The sequence below is a fragment of the Sinohyriopsis cumingii genome, chromosome 1 (assembly GCF_028554795.1).
Source record: "Sinohyriopsis cumingii isolate HCF-2022 chromosome 1, ASM2855479v2, whole genome shotgun sequence".
Classification (NCBI taxonomy): Eukaryota; Metazoa; Mollusca; class Bivalvia; order Unionida; family Unionidae; genus Sinohyriopsis; species Sinohyriopsis cumingii.
Window position 1 is genome coordinate 14,017,672 of NC_142961.1, and position 25,518 is coordinate 14,043,189.

The 25,518-nt window shown below is 34.5% G+C and overlaps 1 protein-coding gene across 3 annotated transcripts in view; it reads right to left on the reverse strand.

Moving 5' to 3' along the window:
* Positions 1 to 1,874: 1,874 nt before the first annotated feature.
* Positions 1,875 to 25,518, reverse strand: part of LOC149806441 (inositol monophosphatase 3-like) — a 40,421-nt gene continuing 16,777 nt past the window's right edge. Inside the window, exons 4-6 of one of the 3 annotated variants that reach the window (XR_016420237.1) lie at positions 22,963 to 23,139; positions 14,154 to 15,745; positions 1,875 to 13,999 (exon numbers count right to left, since the gene is read on the reverse strand). Coding sequence is in view for 1 of the 3 variants with exons in the window: in XM_089953362.1 (XP_089809488.1) it covers positions 15,477 to 15,745; positions 22,963 to 23,139 (446 nt within the window). In the remaining 2 variants the exon portion in view is untranslated. Of the gene's footprint in view, positions 15,746 to 22,962; positions 23,140 to 25,518 lie in introns of all 3 variants that reach the window. The other 2 variants (XR_016420236.1, XM_089953362.1) reach the window with 2 other exon arrangements.

Genomic DNA, 25,518 nt, shown 5'->3' on the forward strand with positions numbered 1-25,518 from the left:
AATCTGTGGGTCCATAAAGGTCCCTACAGTTGAATGGTTGGCTGTCATTAGTGGGAAGGAGAGCTCGGGATCATTGGGGACACTAGTTTAAACAATCCCAAAACAAGAATGCAAATGTCTGGATACTTGGTTCCGCTTTGCTGTTTGAGAAAAGACACGAGTGTTGTCCGATAGACAGAAAACTCCAGCCACCACTGAAAAGCTTTCAAAACGGTTTGCAGTTCGATAATGTTAATATGTAAATAATGATCCGGACATGGGCCACACTCCTACGGCATCCCGAAACGGTACAAGACTTGATTGGCGAAGGTTGTTCTTGCAGTCCCGTGTTGCTGTATTGTCTCCCACATGCAGCCTCATTGGGCAAGCAGATTGTGAAGTTGGTCAAATGGTCACGGTTCGACCTCCATTTAATCCACTGAATCATTGTGATGAAAGCGATCTAGGACTACGACGTCCGCTGCCGCATTGAGCAAAGAGCAGCAGGCGAAGGAGTGTGTATGCGTGAGTGATTTGGATTTTTAACGTAGCTTAAACAATTTTTCAGTCATATTGCTACGATGTCTGCAATTTGACAGTTTATAGTGATGTCTAGCACTTCCTATATAGAACTTCCTATATCATCAAATTGTAAAGGGCATCTTTCTTCACATTTTTACAGAACTTCATATATCATCAAATTGTAAAGGGCATCTTTCTTCACATTTCTATAGAACTTCATATATCATCAAATTGTAAAGGGCATCTTTCTTCACATTTCTACAGAACTTCATATATCATCACATCATAGAAGGGTATCTTTCTTCACATTTCTATAGAACTTCATATATCATCAAACTGTAAAGGGTATCTTTCTTCACATTTCTATCGAACTTCATATATTATCACATTGTAAAAGGGTATCTTATTTCACGTTTCAATAGAACTTCATATATTATCACATTGTAAAGTGTATCTTTCTTCAGATTTCTATAGAACTTCATATATTATCACATTGTAAAGTGTATCTTTCTTCACATTTCTATAGAACTTCATATATTATCATATTGTAAAGGGGTATCTTTCTTCACATTTCTATCGAACTTCATATATCATTATATTGTAAAAGGGTATCTTTCTTCACATTTCTATCGAACTTCCTATATCTTCACATTGTAGAAGGGTATCTTATTTCAAGTTTCAATAGAAGTTCATATATTATCACATTGTAAAGTGTATCTTTCTTCACATTTATATAGAACTTCATATATTATCACATTGTAAAGTGTATCTTTCTTCACATTTCTGTAGAACTTCATATATTATCACATTGTAAAGTGTATCTTTCTTCACATTTCTATAGAACTTCATATATTATCACATTGTAACGGGCATCTTTCTTCACATTTCTATAGAACTTCATATTTACTGGCTGATATTGTATACTGACCTATTGGCTTAGTATCTTCTTAGCATAACTTCTGAGATTTTAAAGACATTTCTGAAACATATATATATATATATATATATATATATATATATATATATATATATACACACACATGCACATACATACATACACACACTTGAACTTACTGAACATAATACTGCAAATTTAGGCAGTTTTGTTTACTGAGATATATTACATTTTATTTTATGTATGCTACATAGTAAAATCTATCTAGGTGTCTGATCCCTCATTCACATGCTTCTGACAAACAAGACTCTCAAGTGGCTAAGGGTCTAATTACTGATAAGCTGCAAAGGATTGACAGTTGTCCTAAGGTCAATTGCCTCATCATGGTACTGAGTAACCTACATGGTGCTGATATACCACTCAACTGGATGTTGATCAATAAGTCCATCACAAATGTAGAATAAAAAATAAACAAATGTTTAAATGAAAGCTGTTTATTTTAACAAGTGTAACAACCTCAAGAATTTAAATTAAAAAATTCATATGCCACCTTTGAAATCCATCTTAAAATTTGGCTAAAAACTATAATGTTTTCATGGAATATCTAACCCACCTGACATATAATGACCTAAATGTAAAACATAACTATGGTATGATGGACAGACAATAAAACAGGCAAATTTAAGACCACATACTCTTTACAATGTTGTGGTGGGGAATAAAAACAAACATGAATTGTACCCAACATAGAATGAACTTACCCATTATCATGCAAATGATAGATGGCAAAAACAAGAGAAAAAATACACCAACAAAAACAAGTTCAAGTTCTTACAAATGGACTATTTTATAAATCCCAATAAATTTAGTTTTCAAATCATGCATACTGATAACTAAACCCTTGGTCTAGTTACACTGAATAATTCAAAATCTATATTTACCTATATCACTACTATATATAAATAATAAATATACCAAAAGAAAGCTCATTTTTATGCAAATATATGACAAAATCCTTCTCCTTTCTAAAAGTTTTAAGTACTTATTAAAAAAGTCGAAATAAGAAGAAAATTCATCACACACACAAAAACTTTGCTGCACAACTGCAGAGATTTAATCTTGGAGAGGTTGGTAGTATTACATGGTTGGTTCCTTGTTAGACTTACGGCATAATGATCTTCACACACCCTTGGTATCAGTTTGTCCATTAAAATATCAAAAGATCTTGGGCTCACAAAATCATTTTGGCAATCTTGCACTCTTAGTCTGTCAGTGTAATTCTAGCATACAAATACATTTATTGAGTTTACATTTTTATCTTATCCTGTTATAGGCCTTAGCATAGCAGACATGTGAAATGTAGGGTTACATCAAACAGATATGCATTTGCATAACAACCTGCAGTGAGAATTATACTTTAGCCACCTATAAATAAACAAATTACCATATATACTCACTGACAAAGATGATTCCAACTGCAAAATGCACAGACCCAGATCTGCCATCAATAAGGTACTGGAAGATCTGGTCTGTGCAGTTTGTTAGGGGTAATCAGTAAAACAAAAATGATATGTCATTATCTGCAGGTGCATTATGCTATGGCAGATCAGGATCTTTGTTTTTTGCAGCTTGACATGACTTATACGTGAGTATATACTGTAAGAAGTGGTTTGATACCTGTGTGTGAAAAGATCACAATTTGTAATCAACTAACATCATGAGATATGAACCCAGTAACAGCACACATCAGATCAAAGAAGATGGAAGATGCAAGACAATCTCACAGACAATTACTGCATTATAAAAGAATACTGAGCCCAACTTCGTGGCTTAATGCTGTTCAAGGCATGTACTGAGGTGTTCTTATCTACATAAAGACTATTCTTAATGCTATTCAAGGCATGTACTGAGGTGTTCTTATCTACATAAAGACTATTCGTAATGCTATTCAAGGCATGTACTGAGGTGTTCTTATCTACACAAAGACTATTCTTAATGCTGTTCAAGGCATGTACTGAGGTGTTCTTATCTACATAAAGACTATTCGTAATGCTGTTCAAGGAATGTACTGAGGTGTTCTTATCTACATAAAGACTATTCGTAATGCTATTCATGGCATGTACTGAGGTGTTCTTATCTACATAAAGACTATTCGTAATGCTGTTCAAGGCATGTACTGAGGTGTTCTTATCTACATAAAGACTATTCTTAATGCTGTTCAAGGCATGTACTGAGGTGTTCTTATCTACATAAAGACTATTCTTAATGCTATTCAAGGCATGTACTGAGGTGTTCTTATCTACATAAAGACTATTCGTAATGCTATTCAAGGCATGTACTGAGGTGTTCTTATCTACACAAAGACTATTCTTAATGCTGTTCAAGGCATGTACTGAGGTGTTCTTATCTACATAAAGACTATTCGTAATGCTGTTCAAGGAATGTACTGAGGTGTTCTTATCTACATAAAGACTATTCGTAATGCTATTCATGGCATGTACTGAGGTGTTCTTATCTACATAAAGACTATTCGTAATGCTGTTCAAGGCATGTACTGAGGTGTTCTTATCTACATAAAGACTATTCGTAATGCTGTTCAAGGCATGTACTGAGGTGTTCTTATCTACATAAAGACTATTCTTAATGCTGTTCAAGGCATGTACTGAGGTGTTCTTATCTACATAAAGACTATTCTTAATGCTATTCAAGGCATGTACTGAGGTGTTCTTATCTACATAAAGACTATTCTTAATGCTATTCAAGGCATGTACTGAGGTGTTCTTATCTACATAAAGACTATTCTTAATGCTATTCAAGGCATGTACTGAGGTGTTCTTATCTACATAAAGACTATTCGTAATGCTATTCAAGGCATGTACTAAGGTGTTCTTATCTACATAAAGACTATTCTTAATGCTATTCAAGGCATGTATTGAGGTGTTCTTATCTACATAAAGACTATTTTAATACTATCCCTGCTTGCTGCAATTAAAGCAATATTTATTCCTTGTGTACATTACTAAGGAATAACTAGATTTGTAAACAAGGAGTGATTATTTTTCAATTTAGGCACATAACAAAGAGGTAACAATTCAGTCTAACAATAGATGATATTTTCTGATGAAGACAAAAGTACTGTCAAAATCAAATAAAGTGCCAACCTTTTTAAATATAATACTTTGGAATTTATTCATTTCCATGAGGGAAAAGTTTTTTTAAAGTTTGCCTCTGTATATAACACAACAGTTCTCAGAAATAAAAAATGGATCTTCCTGATCAACTTCATCTAATATAATTACAGTGTGAACCTGTTATATGACGCTCTGTTATAACACAAATTTTGATATAACATGGTCTTGGTGTGGCTCCCAAAATTTTATATACATATAATTTTCTCGTACACAGAATAAAAAAGTTCTTTCTTAAAAGTACCCCAAAAAGCGAATTGAAAAAACATCAGTCTCAATCATGCAATACAATTATTTGATGTTGCCGCCACAATAAGAAATGGGCATTTGTTTGGTTTTCCAAAGCTGTTCTTTTGCAGTGACTTCAATAAAGCATGCACCCTTCATCAAAGAAAGCCGACTAGAATCTTCAAAAAAAACCACAAAGAACCTTTCTTCAAAGTTGTTGTTGTTGTTGTTGTGGGGTTTAACGCCATTTTTTAGCACACGATAGGCTATACATGGCGGCCAGTATTAATGGTGGAGGAAGAACCTGGGAAAACTCCGGAAAGAACCACCGACCCATGAGAAGCTACTGGCAAGCTTTCTCACATACCCACATTGGTTGAATCCGAGACTTGAACCAGCACAGACAGAGACCTTTCTTCAAAGGAAGTCAGTACTAAATTTAAATAAAAGCAATGGAATCTGTTGGATTTTTTTCATTTTCCAACAATGACTTGAACATGTTTATTGTGACATGAAAGTTTCCTTTTTGCAGGGAAAACGTTTATGCTTATGAATGCACCAACAATGGTTTAAAATGCAAACTAACTTTTACTGACTTGGGACGTACTGAAAAGTAAATGTGCTTTATCATCCATTGCATGATTGTACGATGTTTCTCAACTGAATTCAGACCTATATGACCTAAACTCAGACATATATGACCTGAATTCAGACCTATATGACCTGAATCCAGACCTATATGACCTGATATCAGACCTATATGGTCTGAATTCAGACCTATATGACCTGAATCCAGACCTATATGACCTGAATCCAGACCTATATGACCTAAATTCAGACCTATATGACCTGAATTCAGATCTATATGACCTGAATTCAGACCTATATGACCTGTGACAAAATTATTGAATATTTTAAATGTGTGTGTGTGTGCATATTTTCGATGGAACTACTTGTATTGTAGATTCAATGTATGTGATGAGATTCCATTGTGACTACACAGTGTTGATACTCTATTTATAAAGTAAATCAAACATGCATATATAAGCAGTATACACATATATGTACCAATGTGTGGTTCTCTGAATAAAGTAAGTATTATATATGCCTTGTGTTTTCACTACAGGTGTGTTTCTCTTTTAATATGCATTGATTTAAGATGGTAACTGTGCCAATGAAGCACATATTTTACCGCCTGCATTTATTGCCACCCTCCACCCCCACCCCCACAATTTATTTTGGGTACATGCATAACCATCTTCAGCTAACTGACCTGGTTGCTTATAACACAGTACAGTCTATAACAGTCAGGTTCTATGGCTCCCAACTACCGTGTTATAGCAGGGTCACACTGTATTTGTTTCTTTGAAACTGAAACTTTGTTCAGACACATGATATTATTTAAGAAGTGAATGGGTCTGACATTTATACTTGTAAAAAGATGTAAATACTAAACCCCAACAACTAGGTAAAGGAAAACCACCATCACAACCAGTCTGATACATTGTCTAAATACTTGTGATATTTGTGGTGAATTTACTATTCACAAAAAGGTGTCTAGTAGATGTAATTAAAATCTATACTTCCATTTCCAACAAGCTGGTTTTCTAGCTGAGAATATGTCATCAATAATAAAGAAAGGAAAAAAGTAAAAATTCAAACAACACATCTTGATATAAAAAAATACAACAGTTTAGGATATGTGCTATTCAGACCCTGACATAAAAGTATTTATAGATTACAATATAGATGCTGACCTACAAGTATTTATAGATTACCATGTACACCTTAATGTACCAATATGTATAGATTACAATACAGACCCTGATGTACAAGTATGTATAGATTACAATACAGACCCTGATGTACAAGTATTTATAGATTACAATACAGACCCTAATGTACAAGTATTTATAGATTACAATACAGACCCTGATGTACAAGTATTTATAGATTACAATGTAGACACTAATGTACAGTTATAGATTACAATGAAGACCCCAATGTACAGGTATTTATAAATTGCAATGTAGACCTTAATATACTATTACTTTTTTATTACAATATGGACCTTAATATACTAGTATTTTTAGATTACAATGTAGACTTTAATATAAATGTATTTTTTGACTGCAATGTAGACCTTAATATACAAGTATTTTTAGACCACAACGTAGACCTTAATATAGTAGTAGTTTTAGGTAACAAGGTAGACCTTAATATACTATTATTTTTAGTCCACAATGTAGACCTTAATATACAAGTAATTTATACCAAAATGTAGACCTTAATATACAAGTAATTTATACCACAATGTAGACCTTAATATACAAGTAATTTATACCACAATGTAGACCTTAATATAGTAGTATTTTTAGACCACAATGTAGACCTTAATATACTAGTATTTTTAGATTACAATGTAGACTTTAATATACTAGTATTTTTAGACCACAATGTAGACCTTAATATATTAGCAATTTATACCACAATGTAGACTTTAACATACAAGTAATTTATACCACAATGTAGACCTTAATATACAAGCAATTTATACCACAATGTAGACCTTAATATACTAGTATTTTTAGATTACAATGTAGACTTTAATATACTAGTATTTTTAGACCACAATGTAGACCTTAACATAGTAGTAGTTTTAGATTAAAATGTAGACCTTAATATATTAGCATTTTTAGTCCACAATGTAGACTTTAACATACAAGCAATTTATACCACAATGTAGACTTTAACATACAAGTAATTTATACCACAATGTAGACCTTAATATACAAGTAATTTATATTACAATGTAGACCTTAATACTAGTAGTTTTAGATTACAATGTAGACCCCAACGTGTGTGTGTTATTTGGATATTTAACGTAGCTTTAACAATGTTTCAGTCATATTGCTACAATGCCAGCAGCATGGCAGTTTATAGTGATGTCTAGCACTGGGGCATCATGCCGCAGACATGTGGCATGATGTCCCACCCAGTCACATTATCCTGACACCAGGCCAACCAGTCCTAACACTAACTTCTTAATGCTGAGTGCCAAGCGAGGCAGTTATTAGTACCATTTGGTATGACTTGGCCGGTATTGAACCTACGACCTCCCGCATCCGAGACAGACGCTCTAACCATTACGCCACCGGAGCGGTAGACCCTAACGTATGAGTATTTATAGATTACACTGTACTGTTGTGTATTATGGCCAAGATGAAGTACAATGTGATGAACTTGTGACCCTCATGTACTTAGGTAAACATCTATTTCCAAAAACACAAACAATATCATTTAGATATTATAAGCCCCCAATTCTTAAATAATACATTGCATTTTAATTTGCTTTTTATGAGATTAAAGTGGATATAAAGTTGTTTGAGAAAAATACTGTTTTAGTAATATTTACTACTGAATTGCCCATAAGTACAGGTATGTGAGAAAGCTCGCCAGTAGCTTCTCATGGGTCAGTGGTTCTTCCCGGGGTTTTCCAGGGTTCTTTCTCCACCATTAATACTGGCCGCCATGCATAGCCTATCATGTGCTGAAAAATGGCGTTAAACCCCACAACAACAACAACAACAACCATAAGTACATTATGTGACACAGTTTGATTTTACATACTGCTTCAGCCTGATATACACCTGCTGTGACATCATGTTATATAATAACTACATTAACTAGAATATTTATTGGGTCCAACTTGTGCCTCACAACACCCAATATGTGCCTGATAAGTGGAAAATGTATTGGATCATCCCCAAAAATGCATTTGCACAGTAAGTCATCGTTTGGCTAGATAACAAAAACTTTCAGTGCCTGTACCATGGGAAATTACAGTAAAATTATGCATGAAAAATAGAACAGAGTGACCAGTTTTTTTTAAATGACTTGGAATTGGTTCTTTATATCATTACATAAATTAATGTCAAACAAGCAAAATCTCCTTGGAAACATGAGATGTGTAGTACCATATATCCTCACTTATAAGTCAGGTCCAACTGCAAACAACCTAGACCTTGATATGCCACCACATAATGCACCAGCATATCAGGGTCAGTATTGTTGGTTTTACTAGTTATATCTACCAAACTTGACAGATATTGATCTGCCAGCACATGATGTGATGGGTTATCGGGGTCAGTTTGCAGCTGGATTCAACTGATATGATAGTATCTATGGTGTTTCCAACTGAATGTAAAGTGAAAAGTGAGACAAAATACTACAGGCAACTTACCAATGAGGGAGATAGGTGGAAATTGGGCACCAATGATGTCTTTACTGTAAGTAGTTTGGTACTACATATTGATATATTGATATAACAATTTAAGCCCATATGAGACATTTTTTACATGTAAAAAGCATCTATAGAAACAGTGCACAATTACAAACTTAAATTTGAAGAAAAAAATGTGTTAATCACATCCTTTGACAATTTACTGACAGCATAAGATTTGTACATGTCACACTAATATCTCTCACCACAAAGCAACATGCCCTGTATCATTTGTACTTATTTGATAAAAGAATCTCACACTGATATCTAACTTCACAATACACTGTATATACTCATTTATAAGACATCCAGCTCCAAACTACAAAGACCCCAATCTGCCATTGCATAATGCACCAGCAGATCTGAGTCTATGCAGTTTGTTAGTAGTAATCAGCAGAACTAACAATACATACCCTGATCTGTAGGCACATTATGCTATGGCAGATCTTGATCTATGTTGTCTGCAGTTTGACTTTATTTATAAGTGAGTATATATGGTAATACATATCCTTTGCAGTTATATGAAATATAGCATGTCACACATGTTTATCAAACAAGAAATTTATAAACTCAGTGGATAATAGTTATCCAAAAACAAACCTCTGCTTGCTGCAAGCAATCTGTGGCATCAAATGTTAAGAACCTATAAACACTCATGGAAGATCATGAACATAGGACAAATATGTGAATGGCTAATAGATGTATATCAGTGGAGGGAAAACTAATTACTTCAACTAATACAAATGTTTCCTAGAATAATAACTACAGGAAATTTGTTTAGTCAAAATGGATACACATAGCTTTTTGTCCTTTTAACGCTAAATTTAATGCTGTCAAAGTCCATGTATACTATACATCAAACATTTTGAAAATTTCGATGTTTTACATATAAGAACATATAAAACACTTTCACCAAAACAAAAATACAAATTTTCTATGTCAATGACCTTGACACCAAGGTCAAAAATACAAGCTAGCATGTCACCAAATGAACTGCCTTAGTTTCCTACTCATTCATTCACCAAGTATGAAGAAAGTCAACCCAAGGATTTAGGGAAATATGAACAAATCAAACAATGCTCACCAAAACCTTAAACTTTCTCTGTCTTGGACCTTGACTGCAAGGTCATAAATTCAATTAAGCATTTTGAAGACTGAACAATCTTAGCTTCATAATGATTAATGCCAGGTATAATGAAAATCTATCAAGGGATTAGAAAATAAAAAAACTTCTAATGAAACCTAAACAAAAATTTTAAAGACTGTGATCTTGACGACGAGATAAAAGGAGCCAATGAGCACGACAGAGAATGATCATTCTGGCATCATTATGATTTATACATAACATGATGAAAATCTATCATGCGGTTTAGGAAATAGATGCAAATGAAAAATGAACCAAAACTGTAATAAACAGCACCATTGGAAAATTTACTGCCATGTCTAACTTCCCACTGATGTGGCTTGAAAAAAAAATCTTCATAAAGTTTTGTTGCAAGGACTATAATAAAAATTATAAATTTTTCTCTATAAGGATATGAAAAAAGTATTGGGTTTGTGTTTCATATAACCATAAATTTAAAAACTTAATGAATACTGTGTTTTCAGTGGAAATGGACGTTCTCACTATATCCTCATGGAACTGAGAATCTATGAAACTGTAATGTAAAGCTAAATAACAAAATTTAACACTCAAAAAGTAAATGAATTCACATAATTACAGCTATATAGATCTATTACAGAATGCACTACATGGAATGCAAGGAAGTTCTTTGCATCTGAATGGTGAATATATATAAAAATATACACAAATATTACTAGTCTGTAAATAAAACTGTTCTCTTTGTATGAGATATGTATTTTTTTGGAAGGTAACATCTATGCAACAGTAAAAGCTGTGGTATTACTGATATTAAAATAGGACAACTGACCTCTGTTGAGGTGAATATGAAAAAATATTAAAATTCCTGATGAAATTCATGGAAACACTGGCTAGTATGTTTCAAATGATGTTTTCAACATTAAAAACTCAAACTGACTAAAATCTTATCTCCACTGACCTACAATAATTGTAGTAGACAGACAGCCACTGAAGGCCAAGTTTGGATGATTTTGCCAATCAGCCATTAGCCAATCAAATTGCAGTTTTTTAACTTCAGGCGGTCACACTAAATTAGACTAGATACGCAAAGTGTCCTCAACAAATGAAGAAGCTGTATTAAAAATAATCAAATATATAATGGCTGAATTTTAATCTACTGAAAATCCAAGTAAATTTCATCATCAATGATAAAGAATTAAGATATTAAAATATCTCAACATGAGGATGAAAATTTTGAAAAATGTAGTGGAAATGGGGCTTTTCTTTAATTAGACTAACTAAATCCTTTGTTTTTGTTCATGCTGTAGTTAAGCAAATCAATTTACATTTAGTATGTTACACATGTAACTGGGATACAAACAAATGCCATAGAAAACAACATAAATACTAATAAACTAGATGATGTTTGAGATGGGATAAGACATGAAACATTTAACCATTAAACCTTTATTTGTGACAAGAATTAAACTAAGACAATGTGTTAAAATGAAATAAATTATTAAACCATTATCTGTTATGAGAATTACACTAAGACAATGTAGTAAAATGAAATAAATCAAATAAGCCATCTAAATCAAAGAATGATTCAGTGGCTAATTTCAATGATAAAATATATTTATGTTCACAATGTCCTCTTTTTGTTACACAACAGGAGATGATTGTCTATATGGTCATCAAAAGTCACCAATAATACACTGATAAGTATCAAAACAACAACACCACAACAATAACAAAATTAACATAATTTGTAATGAATATAACAGTAACATTTATATTCTATATGAAGAAAGCAAGATAATTCTGACATTTTTGTTTACACTCTATTTCATTTGAATTGATCAGGAATCTGGATTAATAAATATGTTTAAAGGTTCCTGGAGGATTTTTTTTTGATTTCCTTCAGATTCCAAGACATATTTGGGAGAATCAAGGTGGCTTAGGCTTGTGTACCATATTCATAAAGAGTTTCTGGTTCAATTCTTGCTTTAATCTGCATGATTTGACAAGCATGTTGTTTCTCTAGACCTGAAGCTTCATCTCCAATGCCTTAACACTAAAAAGGATTTCAAAAGAATATGTGTTGTTGAACATCAATCAATCATCCAACAAGACAGCCTAAAAACAAGTCTCAATTAAAGACTCCACAATACTCTTTTTTATATGAAAGTCCAGAAAAATAGTGTTCCTTTCCAAAAATGCAGTAAGAAGGATTTGTCAATCATTACTTTACATTAGAAACATATAATACCTGTATGAGGCCAGATAAAGGAATTAACTATTTACATATTAAGCATTTCAGAATAAAATGAATGCAATAATGCAGATTTTGGAAAATGTCTTAATAAACTTAAATGAATCACAGATTTATCAAGCAGAACAACATTTTATGGCTGGTTTCAAAGTGCTTTTGACTTCTACTAATACTGCAACCTCAATAGTCATATCACCTGTACAGATAGGTGACTTTAGATAATCGTTGCTATGTATTGTCACAAATCAAAGATTACAAACAACCTTCAGTGTAACACACCAATGTATACCATACAAACAAACAGATATTAATTATCAAGATAAAGAAACTTATTTTTTAAAGGAAGAGAAATCTATAAGAACATAATTTATGATGTCATTTTATCCTCATTCACTGAACAATAAAAAATATATTAAATAATGGCAAAGCAATCTTTGTTTGAAGCTTGTGGATAAAACTAGTCCCATCTAAAAGTGTGACAGGCAAACAAAAGTACCATGACTGAACACACTTATGTAATTTAATTATAATCAACACAAATAGGATGCAATGTAATAAAGAGCAGAGTCATGACTAGCGATTGAAATGTTGGTATTCTCAGAATAAGCACAAGCCCCATGCACTTTATGTACATAAGTTAAAAATGTGAACAAAATCTAGCAGTGGCAGAATACTCATTATCAAAGCATGAAAGTGTGGTTCTATCTGGCTTATTAATTTACAACTAAACTGTAAATGGAAGTGAGTAAGAACTGTGTATCATTGTGTACATTAAATCAATGCAATACTATGTACTGGTGACACTCGATTTACACCAGAGATGCATTCATGAGGTTATGGCATAAAAAGAAATTAATGTAAATGTATGTATGTGAGCTGAGCGTGTCACTGTGCATGGTGCTAGTGATGGCATAAAAAGGAGCACAGTGGTGCAAATTATACATTCATAAATTTCTTTAAAATGAAAGTGTGTTAATCAAGCATTACTTGAACTGATAAAACATTTGACAAAACCTGGTTTTTCTTTGTGTCAATATACCTATCAGTATAACCACTGCTACTGGCCTTCAAAAACTTAAATTCAAAACTTCAACATTCTTTATGCTTATGACACAAAAGCCAATGGAAAGGTGCTAAAATGATTACACCAAACACCATCTTATTTCCAAAACATCACTGCAATGTAAGAGATAATCTGAATCATTGACGCAAAATAAACAAATCCGTACAAAGACAGAAATAAATTTGCGTTCATGTGATGCAAAAAGTTGGGACTGGGATGCAATAAGATCACAAATGGAGTCAAATTATGCCTTAGTTTTGTTCAATTCTCTAAATTTTCTATGAAATGGGAATATTTACAAATGACCAAAATGATACAGAAGTTTGGATGTCATTGTTCATATGCAATATGTTCACTTTCACTCAAAAAGTAAACCCGAACCCAGTATAATTACTTTCACCCAATACATTCACTTTCACTCAAAAAGTTCACCTGAACCCAGTATAATCACTTTCAACCAATACGTTCACTGTCACTCAAAAAGTTCACCTGAACCCAGTATAATCACTTTCACCCAGTATGTTCACTGTCACTAAAAAAGTTCACCCGAACCCAGTATAATCACTTTCACCCAATATGTTCATTGTCACTCAAAAAGTTCACATGAACCCAGTATAATCACTTTCATCCAAAATATGTTTACCTGAACCCAATATAATCACTTTCACCCAAAATATGTTCACCTGAACCTAGTATAATCACTTTCACCCAATATGTTCACTTTTACACAAAAAGTTCACCTGAACCCAGTATAATCACTTTCACCCAAAATATGTTCACCTGAACCCAGTAAAATCAATTTCACACAATATGTTCACTGTCACTCAAAAGTTCACCTGAACCCAGTATAATCAATTTCACCCAATATGTTCAATGTCACTCAAAATGTTCACCTGAACCCAGTATAATCACTTTCACCCAAAACATTCACTTTCACTCAAAAGGTTCACCTGAACCCAGTATAATGTTTTCACCCAAAATATTCACTGGAAACTAGTAAGATCACTTTCACCTTTAATGACAAGTGTGCATATAGCTAATGTTAATTTAAATTTTAGCTTTTGCATTAGTCTGGCTTTTGATCCTTATCTAGCTATAGTTGGTTTGAGTACTTTGTTGAGCACCAAATCCAGACAAGCCTACTACATGTGATCATAATTCACATATAGTGGTACTGTATATACTCACAAATAAGTAACTGCACACACCATAGACCTTATCTGCTATCACATACTGTACCATCAGATCAGGGTCTATACTATTTGTTCTACTGACTGGTTGTAACATAATGCACAGACTCAGATCTGAGGGTGCATAATGTGATGGCTGATCTGTGTACACTTTGCTATTGATCAGAATTAAAGTGGGCATTAGGGTACATGTATCCTGAACTCAAGAAAATGTTGACCTGCAGTATATTACATGTATCCTGAACTCAAGGAAATGTTGACTTGCAGTATAGAACATGTATCCTGATCTCAAGGAGAAATGTTGACCTGCAGTATACATGTATCCTGAACTCAAGGAGAAATGTTGACCTGCAGTATATTACATGTATCCTGAACTCAAGGAAATGCTGACCTGCAGTATATTACATGTATCCTGTACTAAAGGAAATGTTGACCTGCAGTATACACACAACATATTCTATTACTTTTGGTTTAAGAGCCAGAACTGTTAAACTTCAGCTAAATGTAAAACCTATAGAAAATTGTATTATTATTGCACAGTGTGAATTTTGACTAGCAATAAATAAATCTCCAAATATCCTGGTCTATGTCAGTTACTGATGCACAGTGTACGATTATGAAAACTAAAGGATATGTGATGCAATAATTTTGAGTGAATGCATGGTGATTTTAGGAAAGTGAATACAAACCATGGTAATGGTTAACTATGCACTGTAATCTGTTCAGAACAAAAACAAATTTTTAAAAAATCACAAAACATAACTGGAAATGACAAATTAGTGATTGCTACTCTTCTTATGTTCATCTGCAGCTGGAGCTAATCTCTTGAGGTAAAAGTCATGGTTGTAAAGAGTTGTGAGTAGTCCATCTTCATTCTTGGGGTTGGAATCAAATGAGTAGTTAATGGGCTCTCCCTTTAATGTTGTCATCTTGCCATCAAGAGAGCTTATAATGGCATTGCCAGCACAAATATCCCACTTTTTGATTAATGTAATGTGTACATAGGCATCAGAGTTTCCCATGATAACCTCCAGTGTTTTGTAACCTGAAGAAATAAAAACAATAAAGATCTGTGAATATAATTTGTATTGATTTAATTAAATTTAATAACTGCAAAAGCTAGCTGGTTTGGTCTGGTGTTTTATGGCACAAGAATACAACAAGTAGGTTATTTAGTGCTGCGGCAACTGAAAAAAAGTAACTTGCCAAGGACACACCATGGCAGTTGATCTAGGCTGATCTGATCATAGGATTCAAACCCACACCCTTTCAGTTGCAAGTCCAACATGTTTACCACTGAGCCACTGAAACTTCACATATGAATTCTTGTAACTTTAATAATATTGTAACAGATTGGGGGGGGGTATGGGTTAACTTGTGTAAACGTAATAATAAATTGCAAGAATGCTCAAAGTCAGGACCTTTTTATTTTTGACTATGAAATTGTGATAAGATGCTTAGTACAAGAAATATGACTAAAACATGAATGTATGTGTTTGATTACGTGTAACGTATGCAATACACAAATGTTATAATATGCTGGCCTTCATAACCTTAACATAATCATTCCGCGAGAAATGGATGACCCACGGAGTATTTTGAAAGTTAACCCTAAATTCTTAGTGTGGCGGAGATAGCTGCTTATTTATGTGGCACCATATTACATTTATATTATGCTTGACTCAATAGCAGTGAATTGAATTTGTTTGAATTGAATTGATTCCTATTGTTGTACTATATATAATTCCAGTCTATTTTTGAGAATAAAGAAATTAAAATTGTAGACTTATCTTATTTTTATAAGTATCTGTGAGCTTTTTAATGCCATCCAATAAAGTTGTAATTATAACTACCTCAATGGTGGAGAGATGTTGATTAAAGCGCTGATGTTGACAGCTATCTGCCGAATTTCGAATTTCACTCCTATTTATACTCTTTGTATAGTAGTCATGTGATGTAAACATAACCAATCATTGCTTGTCCGGGACACCGAACAGGTCTGGTGGTGCTCAGATACAGATACTCTACAACCAGTGACACAAACTGAGGGTTAATATACAATTTAACTATCATCACTTGTCCATTCACACAGTCATTAGCAAATATATAAACATTACGTATTTTGTCGTATCCGTCAAACGTCAATGTACTTGAAATCGTAACCAAGACAGTTAAGCTTGGGTGAAGAGTACACAACTACCGATGGATGCTGATAACATTGAAAATATATTGACCAGCATAAAAACGAAGAATACACCATTAAATATTCAAAACATACTTATTCTAGTATAAAAGAAGGCCAGCAATTACAATCAACAAGTGAAATTTAATAAAAAATGTGCACTTGACAAATTTACTGTGTGGAACCGGTCACGTGATGTAGTGTCGGACATCTTGCCTGCAGACATATTTTCATGATGTCAGCTGTTGGAATCATAGAGCTTAGTGCTATTCAAATGATGAGTTGACATGGGAATTTAAGGGTGATAAACATATTTCTTGGTGTGACAAATTCATTTGAGATAAGATTCCAGAAGATTTTGTGAGTATTTAACGATGTGCGAGGTTGAATTTCATGACGCATGTTACCACATGACCGGCAATCACAGCTGACATAAACATGAATGGCTTAATACAGATATCAAGGTAAGTCACGATCTATATGCTTCTGATACATTACATTGTTTAAATTCATTCTTTCAGCAGTTTATATGTTCATTGACATGAACAACATGTTAAAAACCCCACCCTTCCCATTCATCCTATTACAGCTTTAGAGCCCCAGGACTATTACACCACCACCCACTTAAATAAAATTGATTCTCCTGAATCAAAAGGAGAACCACAATTTCAGTTAGACTATCAATTTTAAGAGACAATACAGTTTAACTAATACACAGGGGAACTGTTTTTATTTCCCTCAGGACATCATCAGTGGATTTGTCTCTTCTGGACATTGACCCCTCAACCATCGCTACAAATTCTTCATCCGCCGTTGATTTGCAACCATGTATGGCCAATTGTCGCAGCCATTCATAGTTGTAATATCTGGGTTTTCTTAAGACCATCTCACCCCCATATGCTGGTTCAGCTGTTCCTGGAAAGGCCAGCATGCTGTATTTGTCTAGGAGGTAACTCCTCTCCAAGGCTGGATTCATCCTTGATCCCGCCCCTGTCTCTAATGTCATGGCTGCAATTCCCATGTCAACAGCTTCTGGTCTGGTGTCCTTTTGGTCCATCCCTCTGGTGGCCAGTGAATCACAGTAGACCCCTCTGTAAACGTGAACTGCAGTTCTTTCTTCCAGTCCCGGCGAGCAGGGGACAAAAGAGGCATGCATCCCTTTTTCAAAAACATCAAAATTCTTTCCTTGATGATAGAGCACTTCTTTGGTGTGTCACTAGCTGCCCCCTCGTTGGTGGATTTAGATTCACTTTTGGCGTGGTTGGTAAACTGACGGAAGGTTCCTCAACTGCACGAGGTGGGGTGAATGTGGCTGAAGCTTGGCTGATATGTATGATGGCATCTTTATTAATTCCTATTATTTTGGCCAACTTGAGTTTTAATTCTCTTTCAGGGTTCTCTACATTTGTCATCACGGAAGGAGGGATCAGTGAAGAGGCGTGCACTCTAACATTCACTCTCCGGAGGAGAGTATCCAACAACCTTGCACTGGTTTCCTTTCTTTTATGTCACACCTGTACCACAACGTACCATTCGTGGATACGACATGTATTGTAACTCCATCTCCTGTCATGTGAAAGGACTGCACTTCCAGTTCCGCCTGGATTTCCGGTCGGGTGGGCGAGTATGACTCACATCGGGGTCTCTTCATCATAGTCAGGAACAAACCTGGATTCTGACATTGGCGTATCGTGTCTTTTGGTCGTACTTGAGTGCTGGTCTGATTTTGACATTTGCCCTATCATGGCATCCCAACCAGACCCCAACTCCTTCTGTCCCTTTGTTGGCTTCTTAATACTTTCCAGCCAGCTCAACACTGCTGCTCTTTTACGAATTGCCGTAGTCGACTCCCATGTGTTGGGACTTGCGATTCTTTTATAATTTTCTGGCTGTAGGGACAGCCAGAACCCATTGCTCTCGCTAAAAAATTCAGGCTGTAGTGTCTTCAGAATGGAAGCATGTTGTCTTTTAATGTGGTTCTTCAGTTCTGTCATTCTTCTATACGTCGACTCTTCATGGGTACACCAAGGGCAAATGACTCTCATGCAGCTGTGAGGACTGGCCATTAGATGGTTCTTCAAGTCCCGGTTGTTACTAAATGTTTCTGGACAGATCCAGCACATTAGTCTTGATGTGGAGGCAGACATTCTGTAACCAAAGGTCGAATATTTAATAGAAGAAAAAAGGTTTCATTAACATCAGCCATTTATAATCACCTGTGCCAAATCAGTAAGTTAACAAATTAATCGCTATCTCCCGTACAAGTTGGTGGGGTCTTTCTTTATCCTTTACTAATGTGTGGTTCGAAGGCCCTGGATAATTTGGAAGCTTGAAAATTATTCCCATCTTTGGATACTACTCTATTACCGTGAGCACTCTTCACAACACTTCACCCGACAAAAAAAAAATAATAAAAAAAACCAACTTCAAATCCATTTAGTTATTTCATCGCAAATGGAAAACATCACATCTATCATGGACGCACCACTTCCATCATCACGTCTGATAATGGAACCATCTTACTTATTCTGTCCGTCCGCCAGGAATAAGTATACCATCACTGGAGAGGCAACTGGGTGATCAGTCCAGTCCCAAACCGTACATAAACCTCACGGTAGAGCACTCCACCTTCCAGCTGAAATGGTGTGCTAGCGTACACCACTCAAATAAAAATAAAAAATCGGTGCCCGTCCTGAACAGATTTTTCCAGACCATTTTTGATGCCTCTGCATCGTTGTAACCATCAGAAATAAAAGTGAACTAAATTACATCATGCATGTACATCTAACGGTAAATAGAGTGCTGTAATATCCTCATGGTCGACCAGGTTCCAACGTTTGGTACTGCCTTGCCCACAACGGAGTGTTCCTTTAGAGCCCCAGGTCTATTACAATATCAATCTAATGTTGTAACAACACTTAATAACATCAAAAACACATCCAAATGTATCAATTTTGAAAAGCAGTCTTGTTGTGTTAATGGGGAAGTTTAGGACTTTACAGTAATTAAAATTTTGAATTAGACATATTGGTTATTGTAACTTTTGAAACTTTGACAATTTTTTTATTTCATCAATCAATGAGAGATTAGTTAAAATAACTGACTATAGTGCACCTCCATCTTCATTATAACTGACAATAGTGCACCCCTATTTTCACTGTCAAAGTGGCAGTTAGTGAGCACTGGAGTTGCTTCCCCTTCTGTTTTATCATAGAAGGGTACTTGTGTTTTATTCAACAACAAGTAAAACCCTTTACTTATCACACTAAGTTCTGAATCAGACTTTAAAAAAATTATTTTCTATCATCACGAATTGTTAGGGCCCAAATACGCAGAGGAAAATCTGTGATTGTGTGATCTAAAAAAAGCAAATCACCAAAGGATGGTCAAGGATGTTCGGAATACAAATTATTTGAACTGAAAGCTCCCAATCCTTAAATTATGAATGTTTTATCTGTTTAAGTCTGAAAACATGCCCAAATGGACCTGAAATCATTCATGTGATTTATACTGAACTTAACAGTTGTGCATTTCTCTAAGCATGTTTATACAGTACTGCAAAAAAACATCCTATGTATGTGTGTGTGTGATTTGGATTTTTAATGTAGCTTTAACAGTTTTTCAGTCATATCGCTATGATGTCTGCAGTGTGACAGTTTATAGTGATGTCTAGCACTGGGGCATCATTCTGCAGACATGTAGCATGATGTCCCACCCAGTCACATTATCCTGACACCAGGCTGACCAGTCCTAACACTAACCTCTTCATGCATTTTTTAAGTCTTTGGTATGACTTGGGTGGGGATCGAACCCACAACCTCCCGCGTCCGCTCTAACCACTAGGCCACCAGAGCAGTTACATCCTATATAAATTATATCCCAAACTTTATATCATGTTGATTTCACTTATTTTAAAATATGATAAACATAGTTTCTAAACAGAAAGACATAAATAATAGGGGCCCCGAGTGGCCGAGTGGTCTAAAGCGCTCTTCGTTACGGATCACTGCCATCTCACCTATGTCTGCGGCGGTTCAAGTCTAAGATTCAGCCAATGTGGGCATGTGAGAAAGCTTGCCAGTAGCTTCTCGTGGGTCAGTGGTTCTTTCCGGGTTCTTCCTCCACCATTAATACTGGCCGCCATGTATAGCCCTATCGCGCTGAAAAATGGCGTTAAACCCCACAACAACAACAACAACATAAATAATATGTATAGTCTCTTGCTCATAAATGAAGTCATCAAGGAAAAAGACATACATAATATACATAGTCTCTTGCTCATGAATGAAGTCATCAAAGATAAAGTCATCAATAATATACATAGTCTCTTGCTCATTAATGAAGTCATCAATAATATACATAGTCTCTTGCTCATGAAAGAAGTCACCAACGATAAAGACAAAAATAATATACATAGTCTCTTGCTCATAAATGAAATTATAAAAGATAAAGACCAAAATAATATAGTTTTTTGATCATAAATGAAGTCATCCAAGATGAACACAAATAATATACAGTCTCCTGCTCATAAATGAAGTCATCAAAGATAGTCTCTTGCCCATTATAGAAGTCATCCATGATTTTGATAATATAAACTCATTTATCAAGTTTAACAGCAATATGAGAAATTTAGTCTCAAAATTTGGAGGTAACAAATTCAGCACATCAGATATAAGGCATCTCCTTAATATACACAGATTTCAAATATTACAGAACCCATCTGACAGTGAGAAAATAAGTTTATTACCAAATATGACTGAAATTCAGTCACATGGTATCAATCTTATCCAATTAGATACATGATTACTTTATTAATATGCACAGATCTAGCTCCTGTCCAATGTTTTGCTAACATGAGACCATGTAACATGTTTGACAACATCTAATCAGAAATCTTGTTGCCAGTTTTGACAAGCTCAACCAATCAGATGCAAGGTCACATCATTAACAGACATGAATCTCACTCATACCCATCCAAGATGTTGATGCCACAGGCCATTTTATTAAGTTGGATCAAATTCCTATCCATAATACTATATCTAGAGTACACAGGTCTCACTAGTAATAAAGATCTTCCAACATTTGGTCAACACAAATTTTATTAAAACTGGGTCAGAAATACTCCCAAGAATCTCAACCAATCATATGGATGATCACCTCATTAATACATGTAGATCTTGCTCATGACAAAACATGTGACCCTGCTATAGCATGCTTCGTTATTACATATTCAGGTATTGCATGATTGTGGCATGGCTACAGACATTTCATATGCATGTATTTCTTGTACACAAAAAAAATCTTAAAAGTCTGAAAAATGACGTGTAAAAAGTTTACTGTCATTTCGGGGAAGAGATCATGGATGGATTCTAACATAAGACGATCTTTTCATGGCTCATTAAGTTTTGTATACATGTATTATCTCTGACACGAGAAATATATATATTTTTTTAAACTATGAAAAATAACATGAAGAAGTTCATTTAGGGAGTGGTTTACAACATCTGTTGAAGACCACTCATCACTCTATGCTAAAATAGCTGTCATATCCTCTGACAACAGATCTAACCAGACTGGATGTCTCAAAGCCAAGCGAACTGCTGGATGTGAAGTGGTGTCCATGAACAGTGTTTTTTTCACTGGCATAAATCTTTACCAGCAGTTTTTGGTTGGCAGAAATCATAAGAATATATACAATCTGCAGCAGAATGATTAATCCACACAATAAATGCAAAAGGAACATTGGATGAGTCAATCCGAACACAAAAATGGCTTGAATTGTCGGATAATAAACTAGACAATGTTATCCAGTACAGCAGTGAAGCTAAAAACTAAGGGGAGTAATGGGCAAGAGTTATTGCCCTTTGTCAATTGATATAGACAGAAAAAAAATGATTTTCATCTTTTAGTATTGGTTTCACGAGGAGGCAGGCTAATATTCCTAATATAATGTGATTGGGGAATGTATTCAAAGGAGAAACACAGGTCTCTGATTTTCTTTCTCGTAATAAAACAGATCTGACAATTACTGACTTTGGACTATTTTCCAAAACCACCTGGCTTGGTTATTTACTCCTTACCTGCCCCTCCTGCTGGTGTAATCTCTGCCTTCTCACCTAGCAGTTCTCTTGCTACTTTTTCCACATGCCCTTGGTGAGATCGTGATACAATGATTTTGTGGGGAGAATTTTCATCCCTTTTGGACTCTTCTGATTTTTTTAAACTGCTGGATTGTCCATGTCCCACCCAGCCCCAGTCTGGATTTAAAGGAAAAAAACATGTGAATAACACCTGAAACCATTGATCTTTGGCCTAATCATTATTTGTGGGCTCACATATAAAAAACTTAGTGGACCTATATTCCATCCATAATGACAATTCACTTATGAAAAGTTGATAAACAGAAGACTAGATCCAACAATTATGATGATGATATATATTATAATCCACCATTATCCAGTGAAAGAATTTGTTGAAGTGATTGGGGTGAGGGTTCTGCCACTCCTTATACCTCATGCATCAAATTCAACAAATATTGTTGCTGAAATACATAAGATACATGGGTTCAGAAATTACATTATCTCAAGCTTTTTTCTGCTCCAGCCTCTGTCTTTCTGTTGCTTATTAAATTTCTTTTTCCTGTACCAAATGTGATTTAGGAAGGGATTATGAATAGTTTCAGAGATATAACCCCAGGGAACTGTAAAGGGGTTGGGATATTTAGGTAATGACAAACCCATTGGCCTATGTTGACTGCAGAAAAATTTATTTTATCTTGTAATTCAAAGTACATGCATATATACTTTAATGGTATGACTATGAACAGTTTCTAAGTTATGACCCAAGGGCCAGTAATGGCTGCATAAATGATTTTGACTTTTCATGGTGAAAAAGTGGAATTTGGACATAAAATGTATAATCTATATACTACATGCCACAATTACAGCACACTGTGTAAAAAGATACATTGATTTTTGCAACTAACTTGGTTCTGCATCTGGTCAAATTTCTTGCCACAAAGGGCAAAATGAAGGTTGATTAGAATCAGGATACAAATACAAAATATACTTACAAATCAAATTATTTATATTCAGCACTCACTATAAGTAGTCTATACATGTAACTTTCACTGAATGATCATCAACTTGAAGTTGTGATGGAAATCTACAATAAGCTCAATCTGAGTAATGTTATACATTACTCTCATATTCTTCTTTTAAAGGTTGTAAAGCGGTGTTGATTTGTGTAAGCATAATGGTTGGTATGCATGTGATTCTGATGAATATTGTTTTGTCAGAAGACTGGAGAGAAGTGGTAAATCAAGAAGATAATCATGAGGTAATTATTGTAATAAATAGGCCAGAGATGAAGTGCCTGAAGATGGATTTCCACAAACCTAGCAGAATTAAAGATGATAAGGGGAATCATTGTTGATGTCTTCTTCGCATAGGCAAGCATCAGGGATCAAGAAGGTCTATCAGGTGATGATACCAATCTCTGAGAAAAACAGTATTAACAGCAAGGGGGAAGGTTCGCCACCGAAGTTGTAAATATTCCTTTATGCATACAGTACTTTTCTTGGAAAATAAAGGACAAGTCACTTATATAACCATCATTCTCTTTCTGCAATTGAGAACTAAGCTCTGAGTCATAACTTAAAAACTGTTCACAGCCCTACACTCAAAGAAAACAAAGATCACCTCATTAATATTTCTGATGTTACTCATAACTGAACTCATCTGAGATCTTAACGATATAAGCTTAAAATCAGATTAGAAATGTGGTCTCTAAAGTGATTACAAGTTCAACTAATCAGCTACAAGATTACTTAATTAATATGTGTGTATCTCTGCTCATTATCAAACTTGCTGGAGATATTGATAAGTATACACAAATATATATTCCCAGTTTTATCAAATATGGGACAACTAGCTCAGCCAGTCAGCTGCAAGAAAAGCTACAACATGTTTGAAGACTGATCAAAACTGATCAGAAATATGGATGTCATTATGGTAGCAAGCTCAGCCAATCAACTCCAAGACAGCCTCATTAACATATATTTTGGGACACTGTATTTCTTGGGACACCATACATTAATTTTTAAAGTAATTTTGTATGCACTATATTCTGGGACACACTGGGATTTTTTTTTGGTCATAAGCTGTGGGACACCTTTTAAATCATTTAAAAATTCAATGTTAGAAAATGCATTCAAACTTAAATTTAATATATATATATATATATATATATATATATATATATATATATATATATATATATATATATATATATTAAAAAGTACTTCAGATAAAACTTAATCCACTGCAGCATCACCTCATCACCAAACCCTTCTCTTGCACATGTATGATCCATCCTTACAGGGTGCATGAATATTGTTTTTAGCTCTCATGCAGCGACAAATTATCATCAGAGTAGCAAGGACTAAAGTTAGATTTTTTGTCTGCACCAGTCATGCAAATTACCATACTTTTAACTCTTTTGTATTGACAATCCATCCAGGAATGTGATCAAAGTACACTATAGAGTTTCATTCATGTTAATGATCATAATGTCGCATAATCTTATTCTCTGCTGGCCTTCACAAATTAAAGTTATGATTTTATTTTCTCCTCCAA